Raw genomic sequence first — 22,172 nt, 5'->3', positions numbered from 1 at the left:
TTTAAAATATATATGCTAAGCAATCAAAGAACATTTGCAGATGTTAATAATTCATGTACCTGCTCGCTATTAACAGTACGGAAGCAGCCTGAAGTTTTGAGCTAAATACTGGAATCAGAATTCCTGGGGAGAGTGAGATATAAAAAACATTTTTCTGTCCTGTAAACGTCAATATTTAAGTCACACTTTTAGTCAAATCCCAGCCTTAAAACATATGCTCCTGAAAATGAATTTTCTCTGCTCTAGAACAGGTCATCTGTGATGGGCTTCAGCTATTGTTGAGGTGACCATTGTAGCATGAGTCCCTCCATCCAGTCCTCTAGAGGCTGCTCAGTTTCGGTTCTTTATGAAGTATCAGCTTTCTGAAACCCAGCCTTGCTTCATCATCCTCCCCACCTCCCCAAATGCCCAGGTAGTCCTGAGCTGGACTAAGGATTTGGGGTGCTTAGTTGTTGTGGGGCAAAGGAAGGCAATGACTTCTCAAAAATGACAAGGCAAAGCTGAGGTGAGGAGTGGGGTTTAACATTTATCTTCAAGGAATCAGTATTTTCTGATGAAAATTTACAACATTCTTGGCTATAATGTCTTCCTGTAATCTTTTCACTTTCTGCACGGAAGCCAGGTAGCTGTCCCTCGTGTTCCTTTTGCCACTCACACAATGTCATGAAACTCCATGTCATGCATACAAAATCACTTGGAGTCATTGTAGGAAATATTTTATGAATAATTAAAGTTTTGATCACAAGGTATTTCATGTAAGCAATTTTGATTTTTTTTCTTTCATTTACTACAGCTGGTCTGAAAAGCCAGAAGAATGGAAGTTTCAAAAGACACGACAGACCTGGCTTCTCTTGCACATGTATGATAAAGAGAAGGTTTGTATTTACGCTGGTTTTTCTCAGAAGAAATATATAAAGTTTTATACATCAGTTGTAGCTATTCTTTATTAACCAAAAGTTGCTAGTACTAGCCATGTGCTTTTTTAATAATTTAATAATTTATAAATCAATTCCTTTGGTTTTAAGCAAAGTGCTGAATCATTTTAATTGCTTGTAATTAATCTTTTTGTTTTGTTGATGATCATGTATGCTAGGTTTTTATACTTGATATACGTCAAGCATAAATAGAGCAGATTGGTGTTTTATATAAATCTGGACCTTACTGAGAATTTGAGTCATATCCTTAATTTTAATTTCTGAATGTGGAACCCCATACCGCAAACCATCATTCTCATATTGCTTCAGATATCTCTGGCTCCATATAAGATATACAGCCAGATCACCAAGATGTTAAAATAGCTTTCCAATTAAAATAGAAGTGAAACCTGATGTTGATTGTAAAAAGCATAAAGTATAACCAGAAGCTACGCTTGCATCATTACTGAAATCCATTCCTTTCATAACTTAAAAACCAACACAGACTGGATTTCCAATAATTGTCTGACCATGGTGTTACTGAATGGGGGGTTGCAGGTCATTCATTTTGTTGTGTCACAGAACAAACATCTCGCCATTTGCACAGTGCCTGCCTTATTGATTCGTTTAGTTGACATTCAGTTAGTTTTGGCTGATTTTTTGTGTGGACTTAAACATTTAAACACACTAATCTTCCCAACCCGAATTACTCAGCAGCTCTTAAGCCAATCAAATCACCTGACATAGGGTGTTAGCTTTATGATTAAAGATACTTCTAGAGAGACAGATAATTAAAAGCAGACTTTCATGAAGGCAAAAGTGGTCACACAGTGTAATACCGTAAAAAGATTAGTTGCAGAATACAAATTTGATGTAGGTATCTAGGTTGTTTGCGCTGTCTTCTATTTTTCAGTTTCTTCTTTAAAAAACTTTATCAGCCTTTCAAAATCAGTGTATGCTTTTTAAAGCTATGTAGGAATTGTTTTACAGACAGAATGATGTTTTTACTTTTTTACCTGTTTACTTTGGGTTTTGTGTTGAAATATATTGGGAAATAATTAACTGTAAGTAGCATTTGTTTTATGTATCAGAACACAGCTTAGCTCCTTATTTCTCAACTGGAATGAAACTTCCTTTCTATTTTTTCAATCTGATGAAAGTCCTATGATTTATTTAAATTCACATATTTTGTTGTTAAATAATCAGAGATGCATTGAATATGAGCTTTAGATAATGATTAACATCTGCATCCAGATTCAGAAAAGTTAGTAGAACTGCTCAAGTGCTTATAATTAAGCATATGATGAAGTCTCTTTCTTCATCAGGACTGTAGGGAAGGCAGACCAACTTCTTTTGAATATTTTTTATACCCAAATTCAGCTTCCTGTCCATTACAGCATAAAATCTGTTGAATATCCAAGCTTGACTAAAATACAAAAGGAGACATGAGTTTCTTTTCTTCCTAAGCCACGTCTTTGATCTCATGGTGTCACTTGGATGCCTACTGAAAAGCCATGCAAAGGAGTGAACTGAGTTTCCTGTGCTGATAGGCCTCTTTCTGTAAGAAATAAGTTGAGGTTTTAAAGTCCTTTGCAACATGAGGGCTTTTTAAAGTCCCTTTAAAATCCATCTGCCGGCTGGCTGAACAGCTTCCAAGCCAAGCCTGTATACTTACAGTGTATATACTTCTTCAGGATCCAGTATAAAATAAACACTAGATCGTTTGCTGATCTTTGTCATCTGGCAGGACATTTTTAGAAAGTAACTCCATCAGCTCTCTGCAGCTTCTGGACTGCAAGGCCCTGGAGCGGTTTCTGAAGCTACCTCAGAAGGTAACTGAGAGAAACAAGCCTGGCAGCAGAGGCAAGCAGTAAGTTCTCTGTGCAGATACCTGTATTTGCTTTGCAAAACATGATCTGCAAGTCTAAAAAGTCTGAAAACTCTTGAGTTACCCAGTATAATTTAAAAGTGATAGCTGTTCTTTTCTGGCTACTATTTTGTAGTGTTTCCCCCCTTTTCCCAATGATGGTAATTATTTCACTTTGGGTGATTTCCATGTTAGTCAGCTGCAGTGCATATTAGCTCGTTAGAACAGAGGCAAGGTTGGTGTGCACAAGAGAAAAAGAAACAAGAAAAAGGTCAAAGCAGTTTACCAAAAGAATAATAATATAGTCCCATAAGCATCACCTCCACTTGCCAGAGCCGTGGTGGGAGATCTTGATATCCAATTTCAAGCCAGCCCAAAAGCTGATCTTAGAAGAAGGATTGCGTTCCTTCTTGTAAAACTTCGCCAAGACTCCCTGAAATTTCAGCTCTTTTATTTGAAGAATTAGAATTTGGATTTCATTAACTTTTTGCTGGCACTTTCTATGTTCCAGTCCTTGCTGTGGCTTTATTGTACGTGTAAGTTAGGACAAAATACCATATTATCTTGCCTGTATAGAACTGTACTGTAAGCGCTTTAAACCTAATAGCTCTGTTAAAGAAAAAAATCAGACTTTTTGAACACTTGAGCATTTATCCTTAGGGCCAAATGCTAAATGTTTTCTAGGCTTCAGGCAGTGACAAGTCTCACTTAGTATTTCTAAGTTTAGAGTAGGCTTTTAATTGCCCCTTCAAGCACTTTGCTTAAGTGATATAATAATAACTGTAATTCCACAGTGAGGTATGACTATACCATGAGGTCTGAGAACAAGAGGTGTAAATTATGTGGATAATTTGGCTAAGGTTTGAAACAGAGAAATGTTGTTGAGCTTTAAAACCCGGTACTGAGCATTTGCGTTTAAGGAGCACTGTCATGCTGAAATTGTTTGTGTCTGAATGTTTTTGTCTGTTATTAGTACCAGTTTACTGTGAGTAAAAAGGTTTCAAAAATACTTTTTTTGTTATGTTCGTATATTCGTATGTTATAGCAACAGTTCATATATCATCTATGTCAGTGTAAGTTACTGTAAAATAATTATTTTTTTGTAACTGTGTTGTTTCTTTAATGCAAGAGTGTTTGTGTGAAGAATTAGAAGGTTTTCCATAACATATAAGTTACAAGGCTGAATGCAGACTTTAATTTTGATTTATTACTTTGTAATATCCTTGATTGATGAAGGCAGTGTTGGAATATTCTTTCTTCCTCTTCTTTTGGAGTGGTAGGAGTTTTAGTGATCAAAGTTATGCTGCCAAATGTCAATGGAGAAATAAGTTGTAAATTAAGTATCTGTTGAAGCTCTGTCTTCTCTGAAATATTGATACCTTGCAGAATTGAAACAGCCCTCAAATAATTAGTCTCCAGTCCTTTAAATACTTACGTATGTGTTTAACTTGACTCATGTTGACTATGCCTTTTAAAGTTATATGTGTAAAGTTAAATATGGAGAAAAATATTTGCAGAATTAGGTCATTTTAACATCTCCTGATTCACAGCAAAAATATTCTCTTATTGGCTGAAACCTGTTCCACAGATATACAACATAAAGTTAAGATATGCTTCAACGTACATCTGTTCACCTAATACTTTTGAAAATACATTGGTTTGAAAGACTGAATAAAACATTCAAAAGTCTTTGCTGGGTTATTGCCAAAATTATTTGATGTAATGATCATTTAAATTATATGTTGTACCAGATAAGGTAAAATTTAACTTATCACTAGTTAATTAGAAAGGGAGTGAAATGTGGGTAGTGCAACTATAGATGGCTAAGCTACTTTTAATGTTAGACGTGTTAGTAGAGCCTATCAGTTTTAGTCAGCAGGATTTAAAAATTATTTCCATATGTCTGAATTAAATTTGTTTTTCAAATAGAATTCTGTTCCTTTGTATAAGCATTCTGTCAAAGTACTTGATGGTGGGTGGTAGCTCATCTTGGCAAACAAATAATTTTGGGTAGGGGCAAGGGTAATTCCATTTAAATTCTTTCCTCAGACATGTGCATGCAATTCTCACTGAATTTAGTAAGGTTTGCATACATGTTCCCAAAAGTAGGATTTGGCTAGTGGGTTTTTTTTTTTTTTTTTCTTCCAACAACCCTCACAGCCTTGAGCTCACTGTCAGGGAGTGTTTGCATTTGCTGATCAGCATTTCCACATCTGCTTAGAATTTCCTCTCAGATGCTTTGCCCATCTGAGCGCATGACAGTTCTCTCACCGTGGTCCATCCCTCCTGGATCCTTGCCTGAACCTTGGCAAGAAGCACTCGCTCAGAGGTGGGCATTGGCAAATGCAAAAGCCCATGTGGTTCTCCTAATTATCTTTCAGGTGATGGGTTGACATGATTATGAATGAGCATTGAGAGAGAAGAAAATAAAACAGGGTTTTTTTTCTTCCTTGTTTTTTTCTTTAAAGGTTCCAGACAAGTATTTCACCATTTTACTGGATTATCTGCAAGGTCTTCAAGGGAGTGCACGAGACATAACTGTGCAGAAAGCTGAAGCTTTTATGAAGGAATTTGACGGTTCCAATGCAGAAGACCCAGACCTGTTGGAGAAGTGTGAGCGCATACGACAAGTTCTGCAACTGCTGTCCTGAGAGTATTTTTGTGTCTTAATGGTTGTCTGGTGGAGGACCTGGTCTCGTATACAGAGCCTGTAAATCAGTTATAAAAACATATTTTCTAATATGAACCCTAATACTAAATTTTCAGATTTTGTACTTGTAATTTTTTTCCAATTGCAAATATTTATGTTTGGAGGTGATGAAATAAAAATAACATATTTGGTCCATAGACATGCTATTATAAGTAATCTTACTGCATTTCTTTAGAAAAATAAACCTCTTTTTCTTGGTAGTTTTTCTCCACCTCCCCCTGTAATTACTGTTAAATAAGAGGAGCTTTGCAGTTCTTAATAAGAAGAGCAAAGGAACCAACAAAAAGCCTGGAGGGTCTTTTACAATGGCAGCTTTTAAAATGAGCATGCAGTACAGTGCTTGCTCAGCCAGCTGTAATCTATCGTGTTCAGCTTTAGAAGTATGTCATGTGGATTTGGGAGAGATCATTTTCAGTCTGTTGAACATGGGTTGTATAACACAGTTGCTTATTAGTACTTCACATGGTGATCTGGAGATACCATCAGCTTTGTTAGTTTTCCTTTTATATTTTAAAGTTTTGAGATGTATTATGGCAATTGTTTAGATAGTCAGATAATGCACAGATGGGAACAGATCAAATCCTTTGACTATATGTAGTGAAATCATCTGATTGTACCTAAACTTACCCTGTGAGAAGTGCTGTGCTGCAACGTTTTGTTTCTAGCCTGCCAATATTGCATTTTCATCTTTCTTTTGTAATTGGCATCCAAAAGAGTTAATTTGTGTTCATTCACTTTGACGTGAGACATTTGTCTTCTATGAACATGCTGAAAATGAGGCTTTCAAGTAAAAACCAAGGACATTAATTACTCAAAACGTGGATGATTGGCTTATTTAATAACACTTGTACTCAGACAACATTCTTGACCTGATTCTTTAATGTTTCTACAGACATTGTTCATACTTTTTTAATAACAAAATATGTAGTGTTTAAAAGTGTGACTGTCTTTGGGAATTATGGCTTTAATTTGGATGGGTGAAGGGGGGAGAACCTATCAATACGCAGGCCTGATTTTTCAATAACAAGCATTTGAGTGGATTGGACAGCCTTTCACAGTCACGGATTACCACAAATCTTTAAAATTATGAAATATATTACGAGCAACAAATAACGTATGCTTTCTGACTTCTTGAAGGTGATGTTTTCAGCCAAAAAAGACTGACGACCAGCATGCCCTGCTCTGACACAGTGACTGGGATGGAGTTCAGTGCAGCGGTGAGCAGGTTGGCAGCGGTGGTCAGCCTCTCCGTTTTGCTGCTGATGGTTCGTCAGCAGCTCAGGGGCTGTTCCTGTACCACGGGGCGACGGTTGGCTGGGGGCTGTGGAGGGTGTACACAGTGTCAAAGCCCTTCTGAGGCCCAAAGGTATATAAAACTGATCTTCCAGTGTAAAAAGCTGGTGAAAAGGGTCTGTAACAAAGACCAGTATTACTGACATTTAGTGAACTTGTACAAGATCATTGGATCTTATATTTTGCATCTGAGAATATGCATCTGGGGAAAAACTGTCACTCCAAGAAGAAACTTTTTCACACAAAAATGTGGGTCTGCATGCATTTAATATATCTTGTAGCTTAAAAGCACAAGCACAATGCAACTGTATTTTGGAAGAGACTTCTAAAAAACATTGTTAAGGTAAGGTCTAGGCAAAAAGATGTGAACCTTTAATGATTTTGACATATTTGGCAAGGTTTGCCTTTCTTGGACTTTGGTTCTGACCATGTGCAAATGTTGACAAATCTGTGAGAAGAAAGACTTTGTAGATCAAGAATGTCATACTTCTTTTTATATCAAGTAATATTAAAAGCACATAAGGCCTGCCAATCTGGAGTCCATGTGAACAATAACATTTGGTAAAGAACAGTTGGAGCCTCTCACCAGTGCAGTAAGAGACCTCTGCAACTGGGGTCCTGCTCTGCTCTCCTCTTCCTCAGCTGCAGTTCCAGCTTTCCCTTCAGTGCTGCCGATTGCTGAATGAAGGATGTGGTCTTTGGCTTCTGCTTTTTGCAGTTATGGAAAATTCAGAAGTTAAAACCTAAGGTAATTGTTGCTATGGTTGTGTTTGGTAGAGAAAGCAAAGTATGTTGCTTTCTGCTGTGTGTCTCTTCGTGTATGGTACTGTTCAATGGTCAGTGGCGTCTTGAAATTGGCTATAAGGCTTGTAAAACTTCTGCTTTGTATTGTTGCTGTAGATGTCTTGGGTTTCAAAGCTCAATATAAAAAGTCTTAAGTGTTGTCTAATATTTGATATTGTAGTGCGAATAGGAAAGGACACTTAAATCTTGCTTTTTTGCCCCTTTTCTTAAAAATTTTCAACTGGCTGGCAAACAACTCATCTTCAAAACATCCATGAAATGCAAAAACAAACACATTTTTGGGAGCCATGTATTGCTAGGCCCATTTTAAAGACAAGATTGTGAGTACACAGACAGTTTACCCCACACAGCGTTGCAAATGCAATAACATCTCTGGCAATCAAATTCTGTCTTTTCCATATGCTAGCCACCAGGCCAGCTTCTGCTTCCTGCTTAGCTTGGCATTTTAATCTGGGAATTTACATTGCGTGATGAATAAATATAGAAAGATTTCCTTCATCATGCATTTTAAATGATGTATTTTAAATTATTAAGTGTATAATCAGTTATTGAATTCCTGTAGCTGGCCAGAGCTGTACAGCAAGATATAATCTGGCACTTCATTATTTTGCCATTTGGTCATGTAGAATTTTCAAATCTCAATATTGCTTGTAGGTTAGGCAATCATATGACTACAGATAGGACAAAATCATGTCTCTTCGTCTGTTTAAATCAGTCTACTGTGTTAATAAAAATTGCATCCAAGGCTACAAGTAGCAGTGTGTACAGACCGACAAACTACATCTTCATCTGCCTACTCTAATTGTCTTCTAGTTGAGTTAATCTGCATTGTGTAGCTCTGGCTAGAAGAATTCGTATTCTAAGAGAATGCTGAAGTCAGGACTTCTAGGCAAAATAAAGGGACATTAATTACTTAGATTTGCTTAAAGCTGGAACCATGCCTCTAATGGAAGTGCTAATTACTCAAAATATGACAGTGTAAAAAGTTCCCCTTAATTTGGCTGATCCTTGCTATGGATTATGTATCTTCTTGGTTCTCTGCTGTCTGCCTACAATTTTAATTTGTTATCACCGTTGTAAAATTACTGGGTAAATGAATTCTCTGTTCTTATTTGGAAAGGGTGTGTCATAGCTGTTGAATGTGTAGTTTCTTTCTTTCCTCTCACTGGAGAAGCTCTGCTGTGTTTCTGTTGATTTTAAAACAAGGTGACTCTTGACTTATCTCCCATCGTTTCAAGTAGTTTAGAAATGAACCTCTTTGGTTTGAGTTTGGGATTTGTTCTGGGGTTTTTGTGTTTGTTTTTTTTTAACCTATTGCCACTGAGTAAGGCATAGTAACAAACATTAAAGTCTACTGACGTTTCTGCAAATAAGTGTCAGAAAAACAACCATAAAAGAGATCTACGTTGCAAAGTCAAGCACTCAGAAAATTAGAAAACATAAGAATGGAAATTGTCTGTGTAATTTTAATTTTACTCATTCATGCATATGTAGTGTGATGCAACCTCTTAATTATGTCACCAGTGCTGTATTTTCCATTGTGTATTACTGCGATACAAATCCTTTATTCAGTGTTTCACTTGCAGTTTTGCTGCTATTCTCGATTTTAAAATTGAGGTCTATGAAGTAGTACTAAAGCTAGGGAAGTAACTGTGCTGTGTGGATTTGATCCTGCACAGAAGAAATAAGTAGGAACTTTTCTATTCATTTGGTATGGGAACTAGTCATAGATGTTTCATCACAAAATGTTCCCTTTAAAACATGTTTTAATGTTCTGATTCGTTTACAGTCAAAATACTGAACTGATGTTACTTAATTTAAATCCAGTTTTGTTGACATAAAACTTTCCAGGGACTTATTCTGGTTTAGCCTTTGGTTTCCTTTTATGTCTTCCTTTCGGTACAGCTGAATGAGTTAGTTATTTCTGTCCCTGCAAATAGGAATATTAGTTGTTTACAGTGATTCCAGTCAAACAAGGACACAATTAAATAGCTTGTCCTGCAAAGGCAAGCACCATTTTAGCAGTGAATTATAATTACATTCTATTTTAAATTCTTCATAAGAACATACATAGTTAACAACTTAATACAGTCAAAAATAATTATTGTTTTGATATATGTTTTTTTTCCCTACAAGGAGCAGGGAATACCAAACTAAATAAAACTGAGTAAATGGTGGAGGAAGGGCAGAGCAAAACAGTGGTTTATATTTCTTTGTCAAAACAAAGCTGAATAAGAAGCTTGTGCTACGAAGAAAGTTTGACTAGTGTTACAGACACAGAGGGAGGGCACTTTTGGTTAAAAACAGAACAGTCATAGGGTTGCTCTTACTGCCTTTTTTTTTTTTTTTTCCCTGCATGCAGAAAATGTTTGGCATTCCCCAACAAAACCCACGAAAACACCTACGTCAAAATGTTAAATAGGTTTTGAAATCAAATACTTAAAGGTCAAGAAATGCCACATGTGTATAAATCGCCAGAAGAATTCAAATTCTACCTCTCTGTGCCTCCAGCCTGGAGACTGAATGAAGGGGGATTGTGTTAGAAGGAACAAGCAAAAAACCCTGTTATGTGGGCACATAAAGATTACCAGTGACACTCCTATTCATAGGAAGGTGGAATTGCATTTCCTATTAGCTTTAGTTACTCCGTTTTTAAAAAAGTTTTCTGCTAATTGAAATATCATGTAGCCTTTTGCTGTGACAACTTCCATCTATTCTCCTTATGGTCCCACATATATTTTATAAAATTGTAAGCCATGGGACACAGGATATGTCACTCATTTTGTTATAAATAGCTAATCCTAGCTACAGCACTGTGAAAATCATCGTTTGCTGTTGAGCTCCTTTGGACCCGAAGGAGGATGTTGACACTGTGTTTCCCTGTACTGGTCTAGAGGTACAACAGGCTTTGGCAGCAGTCTTTGTATCAGCTGGGCTTTCTTAAGTCCATGAAATTGCCTGAATCCGGTACAGTGATGCTGCTTGTGGAGTCTGCCAAGTAAGCAGCAGCATTTGTCTGCGGAGCTCTGTGAGACATGGGGCTGCAGGATCTCGGCTGCTTGGGATGCTCAGCCCACAGCTTAATGCCTTATGTGGCCTTGCTGCCCCATTTGAGTCTGGAGCTGCTGGGAGTTGCAACTGTTTGATTTGTCTACTTTCTGTGGGCTTCATTAACAAACTGTTTTAAAGCTATTTTGGCATATTGAAAGATTAAGCTACAGTGGTAGCGTTCCTCTGGTAGTATAGATTCCTGTAAATAGACTTCATGGTTTTCACAAAGACAGTGCCCTTACGAGAAACAGAAGCTCTTGCAGGATCCTGGAGATGACTGGCCAGCACCCTGATTTACCTTGTTAACTGGTATTTCCATGAGTTGTCACAAATAGATGCTAGCTGATGGACACGGTGACAGCCAGCCAAGAAACCATGTATGGGCATCAAACATAGCGGAGGGCAAGGATAACAGTCAGGAATGTAACCTCCTGGAGTTGCCTGGGTAAGGCAGAATGCCACCTGGCACAAACCCTGGCTGCTGTAAGGTTAAAAATAACAAATAGGATCCCTATTACATAAGGAAATCTTTTGTCCTTCTTTAATGGGGCACTATGATACGCTGGAAAGAATAAATAGGGAGCTTCTCTGAACTCCCCTTTTTTTCCTCTGAACTCTATTGCTTGTGGTTAGTGCTGAGGGCCAAACCAGCTGAAAATACCAGGGCTGGTTGTAAGCAGGACCCGCGTACAAACTGCTGGTGTTAAATGGGTGACATCTGGGTGCAGTGCCAGTGTCTAAGGGTGGTCAGCAGCAGCGTCAAACCATTTCACTCTACTGGTGGCATCTCGGCCCCGGGAAGGACTTCTAGTCCCTTATCTGTGATGACCATGTTACTCTATTTGCGTTACAGTATCTGTGTGTTCAAAGCAGCCCATAAACCCCCGGGATGCCTGCAGTCCATTGCCCACGTTCTGCTGCTTAGTGCAGTAAGATGGGTCTTGGAGAAGCTGTTGAAGTTACTGTGGATGAACTTGAAACTCGCCCCAGAAGTGTGATGTGTTTTCATGCCTGCAGGTCACTTCCAGTCCCATGAAGGAAACACCCGCTGTGGTTTCAGTTAAATAATTAATCTAAAGTGATACTAATGCTCAAGTTTTCCTTTGAGTCCTACTACGTTCTCCTCTGATCACACTCAATGTGAGATGCCATCTGTGATGAATCTGCAGCCTGTGTCCAAGCCGAATTCTCCCGTTTCAAGTGGCAGCTTTGAGGACTGTCAAAGGCAACACTCACATCCAGTTCAACTGCACAGCTCTGCCTGTACCCATCATCTTTTTGTAGACTATGATGCCTTTCAGGTCAGTACAGCTGTTACTTGGTAACCCTTACCAAAAATTTTTGGAAGCTTCCAGTGCCTGTAGTAAGCAGGAACATTCATCAGCAGATGGTTGTGACGCTTCCCTTCTAGGTCCTCAGCTCTACCCCACGCCATCTGTGTGCAACCGATGATTTGCTTCCGCTAAGCATCTTTTTGTGAAAAAATGCTTTCTGGTGCTTGCCTCTTCAGCTGGGATAGCAGAAGGCATTGGGGATTTAAAGCTCTCAATGTATCATAGTCATAAGAACTGAATTGCCTTTAAAACACACCCCAGATTCCTTCAGGATGGCTCTGGATTTTCATCTCCGTCAGCTCTTCCCTGGGAAGATGTTCCATCAAGCAAATTCACACCTGACCTCTGGACATGTAATGGGCTGCTGTTTGGAAGAGATGGTGCCAGGCTGGGCCTCATCCTAGACTGCACGTGACTTGTAGAAACTGGGGGAGGTGGCAGAGGTTATTTAAGCACTTTAAAAACTACCTTATATGACTAAAAAGAAACCTTCAAACAAAAGGTCATCAGTGCTCTGCTAATGCCTGTGAGTATCTGCCTCTTGTTTGGGTAGTGACACGTGTCGGTGCTTCCCAGCATCCAGTCCGTGCCGTTACCTCCCCTTGCTCCTCGAGTCGTGTTTGCAGAGATTATCACCTTCAGGAAGATCGTTCCCTAGGCTGCCCCTTCATAGAAATTGAGACTTACTGGCCAAATTACTGATTGCTAATGAGACGGCTCCACCCCTTGTACAGGCTGCAGCCGTTTGAGGGGTAAAGATGGCAAAGGTACTGTCGCAGTGAGATGCTGCTCTGAGAAATTATGACCTCCTTGGACAGTTTGTAGACTCAGTCTATTATTAGATATTTTTATTATCAAAAAAGAAGAAAACTCTTTAGATAATTTCATTTTCCAGTGGTTCTAATACACTTTTTAATTTCAGAGATGGAAATTCTGCAGTGAGCAGACGGTTGCATTATGAATATTGCACCAGCATCCTCTTTTCCTTCTGGTATGAGCTTCTGAGCAGATTATAACTGACTTTAACTGATACGTGGAAAAGTTCAGCTGACTGAATTAGCAAAGAGGATGAGGAAGACGACAGTCCTTCAAAGTTCAGAAATGCAGAAACTAACTTTCCTTTCAAAGTAGGCCAGGTATATAGCTATCTGGATACGGAATCTGTAATAATTAAATAAAAGTCACTCAAAAATTATCACCTGTGCAGTGATATGGCATGAAATATCTCTCTGCACTTTATTATACTGTATTATTTTTCTTTTGAACAGCCAAGATTGCCAACTGTAGAACACAGTATGTGGAAGGAAAACTACAGTGGACTTGACAATTATTTCCAGAGATTCATTCAGTCCTAGAAAATATTCATTGGCTTTCTGAAAAAAACCCACAGGGGTTCCCCCTTTGTTTTCTAAATCCCTTTTTTATTATTTCAGCTGTCTTTGGACAAAGGGTGCGGGGGGAATGACCACAGAGAGATCAAGACTACACATCTCTGACATTGTTTTATGAGAAAATACTGACTTTTGTTGCGTTAACTGGGTAACTCAGAGCAGACAGAGTGCCTCAGTTCATTTCTGTTTAGTTTTTTTTTTTTTGAGGGGGATCCCAGTAACAGATGAGAGCATGGCAGGTGAGTCTTGGTTTGTGCTGTTCCCTGCAGGAGTGTTACAGATGGTTGCTACTCCCAGAGAAGAACGAAGGGAATGTGACAAATGCAGTTCTTCTGCAAACAGCACGTCTTGCACGCTTTTGCGCTCCACTTGTGCTGATGTTCCCCTTCCTTGTTAATAGAACGGCATTTCAGCCAGCAGAATGTATCAATCAACCTTTATTTGCATCGTTGCTGCGGCTGTGGGTCTTGTATACCTCATAAAATTGCTTTAATGGTCAAATTAAACTTTTGACCTGCTATACAGCTGCAAGCTACTGGTGTTTTGAATCGTCTGCGGGAACGCTTCGAAGGATGCTCTGGTGGGCTCCAGCGCTGGTCCTGGCAGGGGGCAGCTGAAGGCAGGTAATGGGGAACAGGAGCTCTAGACATGTTTTACACAGGAAGCAAATTTCACTGTAATGTTGAACTGCATGAACGGTGATTGAAAATGGCAACTACAGCATGCATGCCTGGGTATCGGGTGCCGTAGAAGCTGCTGATACTTGTGTTTTGTTTGGGGTTTTTTTGAGAGCTGAAAGGTATTTCCAGTTCAGCCAGTTACAGAAGATGGTTATCAGTCCCACAAACCTTTTTTGCTGCAGAGATTTGAAAATGACAAAATACTGTGTCCTGCTACTGCAGCCCCATGGATTAAAATGTGCTGTAGCATTTCAGAGTGATTTTTTTAATATTTGAAAATGCTAAAATGATTGTCTTGGAGGAAGGCAGACAGATGTCTCAGCTGGCTTATCTAGAAAATCCTGCCATTTCTCTCAGACATGACCTTTACCCAGGTCATCTTATCTTTCTTGCAACTCAACTAGATCATTATGATGGGCACTGGCTTGACATACCCTTGGAATGGATTTGAAATCCGTCCCAAGCTGTTTTGTGGATAGAAGAAAGTAAAATGCTTATAGTCCTGTTCTGATTGTCAGGATGCTAAGGCTATAATTCAAGTCATTAGGCTTAGTATATAAAGCCCTTCGTAATCCAAGTTTAAGAATCTGAAAGGTCACTTGTGGTCCAATAATCCTGAATAGTAAATGTGATGAGCTAGTGGTGATCGTCTTGATACTAAAGCACCGCTTAAAATAAATGCTGGTCTCTGCCTCAAAAGCATATGCACATTATATCAACAAGATCCAAGAGGCTGTGCTAAGAATGAGCAGCTTGCCTGTTGCACAACATCATGCGACACTGATTTATTTGAAATTATTTTAATAACCGGACCTAAGGAATAGACAGAAAGATGCTCAAGGTTTTAAGGATAACGTCCTCCTGTGGCTGCAGTGGGCCAGTGGAGAGATGTCCGCTGCAGATTGCTCATCACCAAGATCCCCCAAATCCTCCCCAAAATCTGCCAGTGCAGCTGCTCATGTAAGTAAAATGAGCAAGAGTGGCTTAGACGGTAGGAGTGGCAGGGCTTTGCTCATCCCGTGGTCCTGACAGTAGTGTCAGAGATCATTCATACAAGGGAGTGTTCACACAAGTGATGGCGACAGTGGCTGTGAGAAGATAACATCTGGCCAGAGGTGCCGCAGCTAGCGTTAAGCAGGCAGGGGGCTGAGAAGGTCTGGCAGATCCCAGGTAGTTGTAGCCCAGCTGCGATGGGTTTGCAGGGATCTGAAAGGCGGTAGCTTTGCAGAGCAGCCCAGAAAAGGGGGTTTGGTACCTGTTGGTGCAGGATGGCTGTGTGGAAGGAGCCCCAGCGTAGTTTTGTGGGAGGAAAGGACAAGTGGCAATGTGGCAGACCTGGAGGATGCAGGCGTGGACTGATGGAACAATCTACAGGGCTGATTCCACGTGAGATTGAGCATGCGCTTTGCTATATCGCAATGAGGGAGCTCAGTCCTTCACCCACCTCCTTGACTTCTCCTCAGGAAGATGCTGGAGGTGTAAAGAAGTGGAGGACTGGCAACCTTGGGACCACTTGTAGCATCCCCTCTTGGTACCTGCCACTCCTTTTCATCCATGTTTTTGTTCTGAGAGTGGTTAGATGCCAGCTGGGAGGAGGGCTGGGTGACTTTTTCCTCTTTAATATCTTCTTGCCTTTCCGTTTGTTCAGTATTTGGAGTGATTTCATCTTTATATTATATTTATTCAGTGGTGCTCTGGATATGGTTATTTTTGTGCCTTGAAGGGCCTACTTTCCCATTCCATATTAATAAATAACTTCTATTAACATCAAGGCATGGTGCATGCATAAAGGAGCACTGAATAGCTAAAGTGTACTTAAATATCTGTGACCTCTTGGCTTTTCTATATGGAATGATTATTAATACTTTGTCCTTGCTGCGTTTCATCAGAGGATGCTGCCACACAAGGCATAGCTGGGGAGGTCTGATCATCCCTTTATTACAGAAGGGAAAAACAGAGGGAAAGAGATTAAAAGATTTGCCAGCAACACAGAGCAATCAGTGGCTGTGCTGAAAATAGAAACCAGGCTCCTGGTTTCCATTCCCCAAATCTGGCCTCTAGACAACAGGACTATATTAAAAATGTAAATGCAAATATAGGAAATATTTCCTTTTTCAAACCTTCCCCGCTAACACTTTGTGTCCTTTTGACTCTGTTCTTCACAGAAAGAGCTGGTAGCGCTTGGATCAAAGGCTCAGCAGCCAGATGGGCTGTGCTCATGGAATATAGCAAAGGAAACTGGACTCAACCACCAAAACCTCAGTGACCAAAAAGCTCATGGCAGAAGGTGGGAGGCGACTTGTGTCTATTTTGAGACAGAAAAGTATTCAGTAGCTGTAGGCTACTGTTCAGAATACTTTGGTTACTGGTTTTAAGGAAGCCAAAAGTGATACTGGTGTGCCAGTCAATCCCCCAGCCTTTTGATTCTAGAAGATATTCTCTCCTATAATGTACCACAGATTGAAGCTGGCAGCTGAAGGACATGCAGGTATTTTAACTGGTTGGTATTAAGTTTGCAGATGATGGGTAAATCAAACACAACTGAGGTTTGAAATATATACCCTGAAGGGAGTAGGGAATTGGGTCTCCCTGAGGTACTGCACAGCTGCAGGGCCTCTTGCTCTTCAAGCCAGAGATGCTGGCAATACCATTACTGGTCTCGTTCCTTTGGGTTTGTCCCAGCTTTATTTCTGTTCCCATATTGTTCCTCTATGCTGTAAACAGGCTTGATGATAAAAAAAAAAAAAAAAACAAAACCCCAAAACAAACAAAAAAAACCCCAACAAAAATAGCATGTGGATACAACCCAACCAAACAGCCAGAGTAAACTTAACGGGGAAAATCTGGATTTAGAAATGCAGCCCTGAGTCATGCCAAAGAGAGTCAACGTTAAAGGCTTTTTTAAGAAGCAATTAGAAAGCAGTCACCTTTTAAAGACACTTCTCTGTGCTCCTTACAGGGCCATAACACTGCAAATTAGGGCTAAATTCTGCCAGTCTCACTCTTGCTCGGGTCTTAGTTCGAGCAGGGTAGGAGATGTAGCTGCGCTTGTTCAGGAATCCCCCGTGGAGCCGGTGTCGGCAGCACACAGGGTACCACGGTGTCCAGCCAAACTGGGAACACCACACAGAGGGACCATGGACGCACCATCATTGGGACACTTGAGAGAAAGTGAGTGTTGCTGGAGCCCGTGTAGGCAGCATGCCCCAAATTCCTGCTGTTGGTAATGGCAAGAGGGACAAGATTTGGCCTTGGTGAAGTTGATGCATCTTCCCTAAGACATCTCATCCCAGAGCTCAGCTCCTGCTGGGTCCCTTCCCTTTCAGCAGAAACCCAAAGTAAAAGAGATCAGATGAAATTTAAACCGTGGTGGCAAGCTGAGGACACCCCCTGTTCACTGGAGTGAGGAAGCTCCCTGATGGAAAGTTCTGGGACCAAGTGGTGCTTCCTGCAGGTGGCTCACCTGCCCGGCGCGTGGGGACGTGGTGGTGATGGGATCATGGCTCGCAGGGACGGGGCAGTAGCCTGGCTGACCTGCACGGCTGTGCTCCACTTGGGTTGTAGTGTCAGTCAACAGCTGAGATATAAAGACCTAGGAATTCCTTCGTGCTTTTGTATTTTTGAGATTACAGTGGACACTTCTTTATAAAAGGGAGAATACTTGCAAATATTTCACGGTGACTTAGAAGGTTTTATTCCAGCAACTAGGCCTGTGTTATCATAGTTACAAAACTGCAATCCATGAGGTATTCTGAGTACTTCTGGCTTCGCTTCCCATCACCTCCTGTTTCGCTGAGGCTGTGGAGCTTTAAGACTGTTGTAATGGGTGGGAAAAGCCTGTTCAGAAAAGATCTTTTGTGTCTTCTTCATGCTCATAGTTGGTACGCTATTAAGAAAAAAGCAGTTTTCATTAGCAAAACTTGCCTTTTTCCTTTTTTGCTGGTTTGGGAGAGCAAAAGTTTTATTGGGGAAGACTGAACGTGATGCAATTTTCAATGCACAGCCCACAGCTGCTGCAATGCATCCGCGTTTGATGAGGTTAATAACAGTGCAGCCACTGATGCTGTATTTTTTACTGGTTTGAGACCATGTATCTCTGACTTAATTAGACTTTTACTGGCTAACGGTTTATGGGGCAAACCCCGAGGGTTTTTTTTGCCTTGTTCCTGCAGAATCAGTAGCAGCAGGGAAATGAAGCTGGCTAGCGCTGGAAGCCTTTAAAATGAGCAAGCGCTTCATTCACCTACTGCAGGTTGGTGACTGTCCCTGCTGTTAACCTGGCCGGATAATACCACTACACTGTAACTTAAAATTACTGACTGGATTAAATATTAATCTGTAACCTCAAGAGGAGCGCTGTGTCCCTTTGGCTGGCGATGCAGTGCAGTGATGCGTTAACATTTCCGAACCCCACAATCTGCAAATCCCTAAAATGCTTCCAGGAGAGGTCTGGCTTCATTTAATACGGCTCACGAATGGAGGTGGGCTTGTTTCTCAGCATTGCCACTGCTGAGACTACAGGTTTAAAACCATAGGCTGGGTTTTGCAACTGCAAGTCATGTTTCAAGTGCTCCATGGGTGATAAAATATCTGAACTGTGATAGATTGAGTTGCTTTATTATCTGCTGGGGGCACGTTTACTGTGTTGCCCTTTTTGGTACGCCTGTTAGTGACGACTGCGATTCTGCTCATGTTTCTATCACTGTCTCATGTGGCCTTTGAACTAATCATTTCCCTTTTCTATCTGGATTTTCCTTCTATAAACCTTCTATAATGGCTTTTTTTTAGCTGGAGTGCACTTCACATTCAAGTGAAGGGTAAAGTGCTGCTGCTGGAGAAGGGCTAGCATCCCTGAAATGAGTGATGGACCCCAGGAACCGAGAAATACGATGGGGATTTTTAAGAGACAATCTACACAGGACTGTAGAAGCTTGTATCCTACTTAACACCATCTAAGCACATTAACCTTCCTCTGACAGATGCCTGGCCTGCAGCTCTAAAGAGAAACCCCCAAACCTCTCCAAACCCGGTGAGAGCTGATGCCCCTGAGCTCTGTTATGAGACACAAGTTCACAATAGCAGCTCCAACCTGGAAGACAAAGCTTGCTCATGGATTAAAGATTTTAAGATGCTGGCTGGTTTCAGGGTCAGCACCGTTTTGGCTGTGCAAGGTGGAATGTGGGTGGTGGAGTCTGGGCCAGAGCTTGCTAGGGGCTGCCCTGGCTTCCCTGTGCCAGGCTGTCACAGCTGTCAGCACGTGTTAATTAGCTGAAGAGGAAGGTCTGAGGCAGCTCGTGCTGCTTCAAAGGGCCGTTCCGGGTAACATTTAAAACACAGCTTGCAAGAAAAATAAATGGAGAAGGGCTTAGTTTTTTCCTGTGGCGGCCTGCAAGCTGCAGGCGTGGAGCAGAGAAAGCGCTGCCGGGGCCACCCACGCCGGAGGGCTGCTGGCTGCTCTGCCCTCCACGGGGTCCTGCAGCTTCCCGCTGATCCCACCGGCCTCCCGGGGCACGGCCCCCCGCCACGCTGCTGCTTGCTTGGTGGGGGCTGCGTGGAGACGGGGAGGGGGAGGAAAAGCCCACTTGTGGGGGGAGGAATGGTGTATTAGGGCTGCAGCCTGACAGACCCAGCACCGGGGCAAGGCTGGCTTTCGTGTGCCGTGTGGCAGCGTGGGACTGTGGAGGTGGGAGGCTTCGCCTGCCGTGACTTCGTGTTTGCTTAGGAAGAACTGCTGCTCTTGGGCTCTGAGGATGCCAGGAAGGCAGCGGTCGCGTGAGGATGTGTCCCAGGGCGCTGTCGGCAGCAGAGGTGGCTGTTCCCACAGCGCTGGGCACGGCAACGTGGCTTTGCCACCCGGGCAGAGGCTCGGATGTGCAGAGCTTGCTGTGCTGGCTGGGCTGCCCGTGGGTACCATCAGGGCAGGGCAGGGCAGGAAAGGCTTTTTTTTCAGAGAGAAAGGAAAAGGGGAGAAGCTGAAATCTTCGTGCAATAAGAGAGGAGCAAAGAAGTATTTATCTTAAATGTGTTTGTGCGTAATTAAGCACCAGCTAAAACCTGGGACTGAAGCTTCAAGGATCAGAGGCCGAGCAGGTGGGATGAGAATGCCAGGGAAGGAGAATTTTAAAAGCACGGCAAATCCTGCTTTAAAATGTGCTGGTGCCGGGGAAGGAGGAGCCCAGTGTGGTGATGAAGAGCAAACTCTGAAGCCTCAGAAAAAGAGTAAAAGGTCTGAGAGCAGTTTCTGCCAGGCTGGCCCCAGGGAGGCCAAACGCCTCGGTTCGGGGCTCACCAGGAAAAGCAGCTTCAGAACGGAGCTGCCAAGCGTGAGGGAGGGGAGGCTATTCCATCGCGCTCACCTTGAGGAATACTCTAGAATCAAAGAAATGGGTAGCCTGGTTTGGGACAGAGGCCTTTTTCTCTCAAGTAGAAATTAAATTCTCTTAGCACCAAATGCCCAGGAGGGATGTTAATTCATTAGTGCTGCCCACCGACAGGACGATGCTGTGTGTGACTGGGACATCGCTGCCAGGCTGGAGAGCACATCCCGACCCGCTCCGGGCACGACTGCTCTACATGCTGGTGAATAACATGATGCTTTTAAAAACTGCCAGGTGACGCTCTGAGGGACTGATTCATCGACCTGATAAAGATCCTCCCGAATACCACAGTGCAAGGGTTTGAAGGCTCTGTCTCCCGATTCCTGCAGGAGCAGGGCTCGAGCGGCGTGCTCGTCCTGGGGCCCCTAGCTGGGCAAAGTTCCTGTTGGATACATCCAGAAATTATGATTATCACAGTCTGAATTTTAACCCTGCCTGCCCGTTGCTGTCCCCAAGTGCAGAGGCAGGGAAGGAGACCTTGGTTTCTTCTCCCTAGTCATCTCTGTCCACGGGTGGCTGATTTTGAAGGGCTTGACCTCCAAATAATTATACAAGGAATTACTTTCTTTGCCAACTACAACCCCATGGGTGGTTTGGTCCCGGGGCACTCTGTGTAAGGGCTTTTCCTTCTGTGCTTCCCTTTCTGTAGTTTCTCCTGTGACTTGTGACACAGCCCTGCCCTGACTTTGCAGGTTTTGTTTTGTTTGTGTTTGGTTTTTTTTCACAGAGATCATTTACTCCTAGATAAAGATTAATTTTCATTTTAATTTTTAACTTAAAACTCTTAGGTGAAAATGTTTTCGTAGGCCACCTAAGATGCTGTTATCTTTGCCTATTTCACGGGTTGCTTCACCCAGCAGGTAATGAGTAACGTGTCCTCACACTGGGCAGGCTGAGGGCAGAGGGCTGGCGGAGGTGAGCTGGTTGCTTCCTTGACTCCTGCTCCTTGGGAATCAGAAAGACATTTCTAGTGTCAGAGTGACATCTCTCTGCCTCTTGCTTTTGGCAATTCGGATGGTATGAGAAGATGCCATTCCTACACCGTGTCCTGCTCACCTCCTTTCCGGAGGGATCCCCAGAGACCCCCATGCCACGACTGCAGGGGATGGGCAGGAGCTGTCAGCCCCTGGGCTGGGGGCACAGCGGCCGCATTCAGAGCGCAGTCCTGGCACACAGCCTAGCCCTGCGCTCCTCACAGCCACACAGACAAGTCATTGTCCAAGCCAGGACGCAAACGCACATGTCCAGACTCCCAGTCTCCTGCTCTTACCACAGATGCTGTTGTTTGTAACATCAGTGGGTTTGGAATGGGTGGATGGTTCCTGGACAGCGCAGGGTTTGGGAGAGGACTGGGTATGAGCTGAGATCACGTCCCCTCAGTCAGCCCGTGGCCTGCCCGAGGCGGGTGGGAGAGCCCAGGCTTGGAGGGGTGTTGTGTCCAGAGTAAGCGTGAACCTTGCTGCACCTTGGAACAGTCCCAAAGCATCCTCTAGGCTGATACCATCTCACAGCACAGTACGGAGCAGTACAAAATCCTTGTGATCTAAAAGAGCTCAAAAAAAGATGTCAAATGTTCTTTTCCTACCTACAGGACCATTGCATCATTTGTGAGGTCAGGGTAATTTTACAGAAATGATGTGTGTTTCCACTAATGTCTCTGACAGGTCGCACTGTCAGGAACCAGTGGGAACAGCGGATCTTTTACAGAGCTTCCACATTTGTATGGATTCAATAATCTAGCTCTCCAAGAC

The 22,172-nt window shown here is 42.2% G+C and overlaps 1 protein-coding gene and 1 long non-coding RNA gene across 7 annotated transcripts in view; both read left to right on the top strand.

Annotated features, from left to right (window-relative positions):
• The window catches only part of C5H7orf50 (chromosome 5 C7orf50 homolog), a 135,772-nt gene extending 127,065 nt beyond the window's left edge, over positions 1 to 8,707 (top strand). For 5 of the 6 annotated variants that reach the window (XM_055806375.1, XM_055806378.1, XM_055806377.1 and 2 more), the window contains 2 exons: positions 794 to 875; positions 5,250 to 8,707. In XM_055806375.1, the coding sequence (XP_055662350.1) occupies positions 794 to 875; positions 5,250 to 5,432 (265 nt within the window). In that variant the 3' untranslated portion in view covers positions 5,433 to 8,707. The remainder of the gene's footprint in view (positions 1 to 793; positions 876 to 5,249) is intronic. The other variant, XM_055806379.1, reaches the window with a different exon arrangement.
• Positions 8,708 to 9,629: 922 nt separating this feature from the next.
• Positions 9,630 to 19,178, top strand: LOC114010696 (uncharacterized). Its single transcript, XR_008747614.1, has 3 exons — positions 9,630 to 11,940; positions 16,210 to 16,331; positions 18,833 to 19,178. It is a non-coding gene; the product is annotated as an uncharacterized LOC114010696 (long non-coding RNA).
• Positions 19,179 to 22,172: the final 2,994 nt, after the last annotated feature.

This window comes from Falco peregrinus, chromosome 5, assembly GCF_023634155.1.
Source record: "Falco peregrinus isolate bFalPer1 chromosome 5, bFalPer1.pri, whole genome shotgun sequence".
Lineage (NCBI taxonomy): Eukaryota > Metazoa > Chordata > Aves > Falconiformes > Falconidae > Falco > Falco peregrinus.
This window is presented reverse-complemented; position numbering and strand designations above follow the sequence as displayed.